Source organism: Procambarus clarkii, chromosome 17, assembly GCF_040958095.1.
Source record: "Procambarus clarkii isolate CNS0578487 chromosome 17, FALCON_Pclarkii_2.0, whole genome shotgun sequence".
NCBI classification, from domain to species: domain Eukaryota; kingdom Metazoa; phylum Arthropoda; class Malacostraca; order Decapoda; family Cambaridae; genus Procambarus; species Procambarus clarkii.
This window is the reverse complement of record NC_091166.1, coordinates 30,750,746-30,760,261: the sequence shown is the minus strand read 5'-3', so window position 1 is coordinate 30,760,261 and position 9,516 is coordinate 30,750,746. Positions and strand designations below refer to the sequence as shown.

At 55.2% G+C, this 9,516-nt stretch overlaps 1 protein-coding gene across 1 annotated transcript; it reads left to right on the top strand.

Moving 5' to 3' along the window:
- The first annotated feature begins 7,470 nt into the window (after positions 1-7,470).
- On the top strand, positions 7,471-9,288 carry LOC138365607 (uncharacterized). The gene has a single exon (XM_069326085.1). The coding sequence runs from the start codon at positions 7,471-7,473 to the stop codon at positions 9,286-9,288; it is 1,818 nt and encodes a 605-aa protein (XP_069182186.1).
- Positions 9,289-9,516: the final 228 nt, after the last annotated feature.

Here is a 9,516-nt window from a genome sequence, read left to right as displayed (position 1 = left end):
CCCACACCTTCCACACACACACACAACACCCACACCTTCCACACACACACAACACCCACACCTTCCACACACCTGCACAACACCCACACCTTCCACACACGCTCAACACCCACACCTTCATCAAGACACAGACAACACCCACACCTTCCACACACACACAACACCCACACCTTCCACACACCTGCACAACACCCACACCTTCCACACACGCTCAACACCCACACCTTCATCAAGACACAGACAACACCCACACCTTCCACACACGCTCAACACCCACACCTTCATCAAGACACAGACAACACCCACACCTTCCACACCCGCACAACACCCACACCTTCCACACCCGCACAACACCCACACCTTCCTCAAGACACTATTTCTGTGTAGCGCGAACGGAAATTAGTTTAGTAAACCCTATTCCAACTCCATCTGGATTATAACAGACAATCTATATCTCACTAGAGGCTGGCGAGACATTACTTCACCTTGACCATACCTGGATGGGGTTCTCAGAGTTCTCCCCAAGCCCGGCCCGGGGCCAGGCTTGACTTGTGCGAGCTTGGTCCAACAGGCCGTTTCCTTCCTCCACGCCACAGACGCCTCACTCACAGAGTTACCAAACACCTCTGACACAAAACTCTTAACTAACACACTTCATACGGAAATAACCACTCCCAAATATGTATAATGCATCGATTAAATAACATTCTACTCACTCTAGAATAATATTATAATAATATAAGGCTAGCTAAGAAACATAATATAATCCTCAATAATGCACAACAGGTTGCACCAATTGCCCCTCAGACTTGCTCCTCACTCACACGTAGGGACGTGTGAGGTCCCTGTTAGGGACGTGTGAGGTCCCTGTTAGGGACGTGTGAGGTCCCTGTTAGGGACGTGTGAGGTCCCTGTTAGGGACGTGTGAGGTCCCTGTTAGGGACGTGTGAGGTCCCTGTTAGGGACGTGTGAGGTCCCTGTTAGGGACGTGTGAGGTCCCTGTTAGGGACGTGTGAGGTCCCAGTTAGGGACGTGTGAGGTCCCTGTTAGGGACGTGTGAGGTCCCTGTTAGGGACGTGTGAGGACCCTGTTAGGGACGTGTGAGGTCCCTGTTAGGGACGTGTGAGGTCCCTGTTAGGGACGTGTGAGGTCCCTGTTAGGGACGTGTGAGGTCCCTGTTAGGGACGTGTGAGGTCCCTGTTAGGGACGTGTGAGGTCCCTGTTAGGGACGTGTGAGGTCCCCGTTAGGGACGTGATTACTTGACTGCCTCTCATATAATAATACATTAAGAAAATACAATACGCTCTCATAATTGTATGACGATGCATAAAATATCATATAGTAATTAGGCATTAAAAAACATATGGTAATTTTATTCACATATGACAAACTGAGGTTGGGATGCATATGTAATTATACACACATTTAAATTAGTGAGAATCAGGCAAATATCTGGTTCGTAACATGCTTCAGCCTGGAGCACAAGTCTAGACAAAAACAAAACGAAGTTAGAAAAGGTTCAGAGGTATGTCTTTCAGGCTAGTCCCCGAGCTGAGGGGTATGAGCTACGAGGAAATATTACTGGAACTAAGGGAAGACATGATCACCACCTATAAAATTCTCAGAGAAATTGACAGGGTGGATAAAGATAAACTGTTTAGCTCGTGTGGTACGCGAACAAGGAGACACAGGTGGAAACTTAGTACCCCAGTTTGCCACAGGGACGTTTGAAAGAACTTTTTCAGTGTCAGAGTAGTTAACAAACGGAATGCATTAGGAAGTGATGTGGTGGAGGCTAACTCCATACACAGTTTCAAATGTAGATATGATAGAGCCCAGTAGGCTCAGGAACCTGTAAACCAGTTGATTGACGGTTGAGAGCCGAGACCAAAGAGCCAGAGCTCAACCCCCGCAAGCACAACAAGGTGAATACACACACAAACCGATTTGTTTGCTGGTACTCCCCTGGTGTACAGGCGGGTAGTACACACTCATGAACGTTGAGGTACTCCCCTGGTGTACAGGCGGGTAGTATACACCCATGAACGTTGAGGTACTCCCCTGGTGTACAGGCGGGTAGTACACACTCATGAACGTTGAGGTACTCCCCTGGTGTACAGGCGGGTAGTACACACTCATGAACGTTGAGGTACTCCCCTGGTGTACAGGTGGGTAGTACACACCCATGAACTTGGAGGTGTTCCATGAACATTGAGTTATAATATATACAGTGTGAGTGCCTCTTCACTCTTCTCCCGCTAGTGTGTTCCTCTCCTCCAACACCCTCACAATCATCACACTCATATACTACCCTCACACTGATGACCTTCTGATGTCCTCCTGGTTTTTTGGCAGCTGTTCTCATTTCCATCACCTTATGTTTGCTGATGTTAAACTCTAATAGCCATTTCTCAGATAACGTCTGCAATTTGTCCAAGTCATCTTGGAGTATCAAACAATCTTCATGTGTCTGGACTCATCTCATTAGCCTTGCATCACCCACAACCCTCGACACATAGGATTCTGCCCCTGTGGTGAGGGGGATTATTATATATGTGAAACAGTATGGTTCCCAGCATTGATCCCAAAGGTACTCCAGTTGTTACTCTGCTAAAGTCCGACTTCTATACCCATGACTGTACTCATTCACTTACTCTTGCCTGTCCCCTGGAAACACAAACCGAAACTGTCTCTATTTTCCGCTTGTTACAACTTGTAATAAAGTTGTTACATCTTGGCTTAACGTGTTTATGACGTATTAGAACGCTGTTACAACGTGCTATATTGGTTGTTATAACTGGTTAGGAGGTGTTAAAACTTGTTCGAGCGTTGTACCAACCTCGTAGTTTCGGTGTGTGTTTGGCGGGTCTCTAATGTTTGCTTAGTTGTCTCTAATGTGGAACTTTGTCAAAGGCTTTTTTGGGCCGTCCAGAAACACTGTATCCATTGTATCCAATTTTTCTTGCCTTGTTGTTGTTACTTTGTCATTGAACTTTAGTATGTTCGTTGGGCGTGATTTCCCTTCCACGAGGCTATGTTGGTGATTGTTTATATATCTGATCCACTCCAGGTGTTTAGATAGCCTTGCCCTTGTTATCCTCACGAGTGCCTTCCAACACGTGTGTAGGATTCAACTTGTTTTCAACTACCTGTCCGTCACGTCGGTCCGTCACTACCTGTCCGTCACGTCGGTCCGTCACTACCTGTCCGTCACGTCGGTCCGTCACTACCTGTCCGTCACGTCGGTCCGTCCCTACCTGTCCGTCACGTCGGTCCGTCCCTACCTGTCCGTCACGTCGGTCCGTCACTACCTGTCCGTCACGTCGGTCCGTCCCTACCTGTCCGTCACGTCGGTCCGTCACTACCTGTCCGTCACGTCGGTCCGTCACTACCTGTCCGTCACGTCGGTCCGTCACTACCTGTCCGTCACGTCGGTCCGTCACTACCTGTCCGTCACGTCGGTCCGTCACTACCTGTCCGTCACGTCGGTCCGTCACTACCTGTCCGTCACGTCGGTCCGTCACTACCTGTCCGTCACGTCGGTCCGTCACTACCTGTCCGTCACGTCGGTCCGTCACTACCTGTCCGTCACGTCGGTCCGTCACTACCTGTCCGTCACGTCGGTCCGTCACTACCTGTCCGTCACGTCGGTCCGTCCCTACCTGTCCGTCACGTCGGTCCGTCCCTACCTGTCCGTCACGTCGGTCCGTCCCTACCTGTCCGTCACGTCGGTCCGTCACTACCTGTCCGTCACGTCGGTCCGTCCCTACCTGTCCGTCACGTCGGTCCGTCACTACCTGTCCGTCACGTCGGTCCGTCCCTACCTGTCCGTCACGTCGGTCCGTCACTACCTGTCCGTCACGTCGGTCCGTCACTACCTGTCCGTCACGTCGGTCCGTCACTACCTGTCCGTCACGTCGGTCCGTCACTACCTGTCCGTCACGTCGGTCCGTCACTACCTGTCCGTCACGTCGGTCCGTCACTACCTGTCCGTCACGTCGGTCCGTCACTACCTGTCCGTCACGTCGGTCCGTCACTACCTGTCCGTCACGTCGGTCCGTCACTACCTGTCCGTCACGTCGGTCCGTCACTACCTGTCCGTCACGTCGGTCCGTCACTACCTGTCCGTCACGTCGGTCCGTCACTACCTGTCCGTCACGTCGGTCCGTCACTACCTGTCCGTCACGTCGGTCCGTCACTACCTGTCCGTCACGTCGGTCCGTCACTACCTGTCCGTCACGTCGGTCCGTCCCTACCTGTCCGTCACGTCGGTCCGTCCCTACCTGTCCGTCACGTCGGTCCGTCACTACCTGTCCGTCACGTCGGTCCGTCACTACCTGTCCGTCACGTCGGTCCGTCACTACCTGTCCGTCACGTCGGTCCGTCACTACCTGTCCGTCACGTCGGTCCGTCACTACCTGTCCGTCACGTCGGTCCGTCACTACCTGTCCGTCACGTCGGTCCGTCACTACCTGTCCGTCACGTCGGTCCGTCACTACCTGTCCGTCACGTCGGTCCGTCACTACCTGTCCGTCACGTCGGTCCGTCACTACCTGTCCGTCACGTCGGTCCGTCACTACCTGTCCGTCACGTCGGTCCGTCCCTACCTGTCCGTCACGTCGGTCCGTCCCTACCTGTCCGTCACGTCGGTCCGTCACTACCTGTCCGTCACGTCGGTCCGTCACTACCTGTCCGTCACGTCGGTCCGTCACTACCTGTCCGTCACGTCGGTCCGTCACTACCTGTCCGTCACGTCGGTCCGTCACTACCTGTCCGTCACGTCGGTCCGTCACTACCTGTCCGTCACGTCGGTCCGTCACTACCTGTCCGTCACGTCGGTCCGTCACTACCTGTCCGTCACGTCGGTCCGTCACTACCTGTCCGTCACGTCGGTCCGTCACTACCTGTCCGTCACGTCGGTCCGTCACTACCTGTCCGTCACGTCGGTCCGTCACTACCTGTCCGTCACGTCGGTCCGTCACTACCTGTCCGTCACGTCGGTCCGTCACTACCTGTCCGTCACGTCGGTCCGTCACGTCGGTCCGTCACGTCGGTCCGTCACGTCGGTCCGTCACTACCTGTCCGTCAAGTCGGTCCGTCACTATCTGTCCGTCACGTCGTTCCGTCACTGTCTGTCCGTCACGTCGGTCCGTCACTACCTGTCCGTCACGTCGGTCCGTCACTACCTGTCCGTCACGTCGGTCCGTCCCTACCTGTCCGTCACGTCGGTCCGTCACTACCTGTCCGTCACGTCGGTCCGTCACTACCTGTCCGTCACGTCGGTCCGTCACTACCTGTCCGTCACGTCGGTCCGTCACTACCTGTCTGTCACGTCGGTCCGTCACTACCTGTCCGTCACGTCGGTCCGTCACTACCTGTCCGTCACGTCGGTCCGTCACTACCTGTCCGTCACGTCGGTCCGTCACTACCTGTCCGTCACGTCGGTCCTTCACTACCTGTCCGTCACGTCGGTCCATCACGTCGGACCGTCACTACCTGTCCGTCACGTCGGTCCGTCACTACCTGTCCGTCACGTCGGTCCGTCACTACCTGTCCGTCACGTCGGTCCGTCCCTACCTGTCTGTCACGTCGGTCCGTCACTACCTGTCCGTCACGTCGGTCCGTCCCTACCTGTCCGTCACATCGGTCCGTCCCTACCTGTCCGTCACGTCGGTCCGTCACGTCGGTCCGTCACTACCTGTCCGTCACGTCGGTCCGTCACTACCTGTCCGTCACGTCGGTCCGTCACTACCTGTCCGTCACGTCGGTCCGTCACTACCTGTCCGTCACGTCGGTCCGTCACGTCGATGGCATCCTCCACCAGGTCCACAGAGTTATATTGTTAAATGCCTCAGGGCTCTAAGCTAGGTTAGGACAAGTGTCAGAGCCATCAGATCAACCCTTCCCAGGAGCACAAGGATCAACCCTTCCCAGGAGCACAAGGATCAATCCTTCCCAGGAGCACAAGTATCAACCCTTCCCAGGAGCACAAGGATCAACCCTTCCCAGGAGCACAAGGATCAATCCTTCCCAGGAGCATTAGGATCAGTCCTTCCCAGGAGCATTAGGATCAACCCTTCCCAGGGGCACAAGGATCAACCCTTCCCAGGAGCATTAGGATCAACCCTTCCCAGGAGCACAAGGATCAACCCTTCCCAGGAGCACAAGGATCAACCCTTCCCAGGAGCACAAGGATCAACCCTTCCCAGGAGCATTAGGATCAACCCTTCCCAGGAGCACAAGGATCAACCCTTCCCAGGAGCACAAGGATCAACCCTTCCCAGGAGCACAAGGATCAATCCTTCCCAGGAGCATTAGGATCAACCCTTCCCAGGAGCATTAGGATCAACCCTTCCCAGGAGCACAAGGATCAACCCTTCCCAGGAGCACAAGGATCAACCTTTCCCAGGAGCATTAGGATCAACCCTTCCCAGGAGCATAAAGATCAACCCTTCCCAAGAGCACAAGGATCAACCCTTCCCAGGAGCACAAGGATCAACCCTTCCCAGGAGCATTAGGATCAACCCTTCCCAGGAGCACAAGGATCAACCCTTCCCAGGAGCACAAGGATCAACCTTTCCCAGGAGCACAAGGATCAACTCTTCCCAGGAGCACAAGGATCAACCCTTCCCAGGAGCATTAGGATCAACCCTTCCCAGGAGCACAAGGATCAACCCTTCCCAGGAGCACAAAGATCAACCCTTCCCAGGAGCATTAGGATCAACCCTTCCCAGGAGCACAAAGATCAACCCTTCCCAGGAGCATTAGGATCAACCCTTCCCAGGAGCACAAGGATCAACCCTTCCCAGGAGCATTAGGATCAACCCTTCCCAGCAGTACTAGGATCAACCCTTCCCAGGAGCACAAGGATCAACCCTTCCCAGGAGCACAAGGATCAACCCTTCCCAGGAGCACAAGGATCAATCCTTCCCAGGAGCACAAGGATAAACCCTTCCCAGGCGCACAAGTATCAACCCTTCCCAGGAGCACAAGTATCAATCCTTCCCAGGAGCACAAGTATCAACCCTTCCCAGGAGCACAAGGATCAACCCTTCCCAGGAGCATAAAGATCAACCCTTCCCAGGAGCACAAGGATCAACCCTTCCCAGGAGCATAAAGATCAACCCTTCCCAGGAGCATAAAGATCAACCCTTCCCAGGAGCACAAGTATCAACCCTTCCCAGGAGCACAAGGATCAACCCTTCCCAGGAGCATAAAGATCAACCCTTCCCAGGAGCACAAGGATCAACCCTTCCCAGGAGCATAAAGATCAACCCTTCCCAGGAGCATAAAGATCAACCCTTCCCAGGAGCACAAGGATAAACCCTTCCCAGGAGCATTAGGATCAACCCTTCCCAGGAGCACAAGGATAAACCCTTCCCAGGAGCATTAGGATCAACCCTTCCCAGCAGTACTAGAAAAGAGCAAATATTACCTACATAAAATTGTATAAACAGTTACTTAAAATAATGATACAGTTTTCCATGCTAGGAAATCCACATAAAACATCATTAAATCATTACCCAGAGAAATACGAGATGCTGGAAGCCACGGCGGCAGCCTGTGAGATGCTGGAAGCCACGGCGGCAGCCTGTGAGATGCTGGAAGCCACGGCGGCAGCCTGTGAGATGCTGGAAGCCACGGCGGCAGCCTGTGAGATGCTGGAAGCCACGGCGGCAGCCTGTGAGATGCTGGAAGCCACGGCGGCAGCCTGTGAGATGCTGGAAGCCACGGCGGCAGCCTGTGAGATGCTGGAAGCCACGGCGGCAGCCTGTGAGATGCTGGAAGCCACGGCGGCAGCCTGTGAGATGCTGGAAGCCACGGCGGCAGCCTGTGAGATGCTGGAAGCCACGGCGGCAGCCTGTGAGATGCTGGAAGCCACGGCGGCAGCCTGTGAGATGCTGGAAGCCACGGCGGCAGCCTGTGAGATGCTGGAAGCCACGGCGGCAGCCTGTGAGATGCTGGAAGCCACGGCGGCAGCCTGTGAGATGCTGGAAGCCACGGCGGCAGCCTGTGAGATGCTGGAAGCCACGGCGGCAGCCTGTGAGATGCTGGAAGCCACGGCGGCAGCCTGTGAGATGCTGGAAGCCACGGCGGCAGCCTGTGAGATGCTGGAAGCCACGGCGGCAGCCTGTGAGATGCTGGAAGCCACGGCGGCAGCCTGTGAGATGCTGGAAGCCACGGCGGCAGCCTGTGAGATGCTGGAAGCCACGGCGGCAGCCTGTGAGATGCTGGAAGCCACGGCGGCAGCCTGTGAGATGCTGGAAGCCACGGCGGCAGCCTGTGAGATGCTGGAAGCCACGGCGGCAGCCTGTGAGATGCTGGAAGCCACGGCGGCAGCCTGTGAGATGCTGGAAGCCACGGCGGCAGCCTGTGAGATGCTGGAAGCCACGGCGGCAGCCTGTGAGATGCTGGAAGCCACGGCGGCAGCCTGTGAGATGCTGGAAGCCACGGCGGCAGCCTGTGAGATGCTGGAAGCCACGGCGGCAGCCTGTGAGATGCTGGAAGCCACGGCGGCAGCCTGTGAGATGCTGGAAGCCACGGCGGCAGCCTGTGAGATGCTGGAAGCCACGGCGGCAGCCTGTGAGATGCTGGAAGCCACGGCGGCAGCCTGTGAGATGCTGGAAGCCACGGCGGCAGCCTGTGAGATGCTGGAAGCCACGGCGGCAGCCTGTGAGATGCTGGAAGCCACGGCGGCAGCCTGTGAGATGCTGGAAGCCACGGCGGCAGCCTGTGAGATGCTGGAAGCCACGGCGGCAGCCTGTGAGATGCTGGAAGCCACGGCGGCAGCCTGTGAGATGCTGGAAGCCACGGCGGCAGCCTGTGAGATGCTGGAAGCCACGGCGGCAGCCTGTGAGATGCTGGAAGCCACGGCGGCAGCCTGTGAGATGCTGGAAGCCACGGCGGCAGCCTGTGAGATGCTGGAAGCCACGGCGGCAGCCTGTGAGATGCTGGAAGCCACGGCGGCAGCCTGTGAGATGCTGGAAGCCACGGCGGCAGCCTGTGAGATGCTGGAAGCCACGGCGGCAGCCTGTGAGATGCTGGAAGCCACGGCGGCAGCCTGTGAGATGCTGGAAGCCACGGCGGCAGCCTGTGAGATGCTGGAAGCCACGGCGGCAGCCTGTGAGATGCTGGAAGCCACGGCGGCAGCCTGTGAGATGCTGGAAGCCACGGCGGCAGCCTGTGAGATGCTGGAAGCCACGGCGGCAGCCTGTGAGATGAGATTGGGTAGTCTCGCCTATACACCTGTTTCACAGTCTGACCAATCCCTGTATGGCCTACATTAGTATATTGTATTTTCTTGGCAGTTGTATTTAATGTTCTTGATAATACTATTGCATAAATTATAAACACATAAAGATAATAATGTCACAACGCATAAACAATAATGAAAGCAACGTAGCCTATCCTTCTCACTTAAAATTTAATTCCTGGCACTTTGAATATCTCTACATAAGAAAATATTACTGTTCCATTCAGTGCATTAATATCACCAGCTCCCACTTCTTATCAGT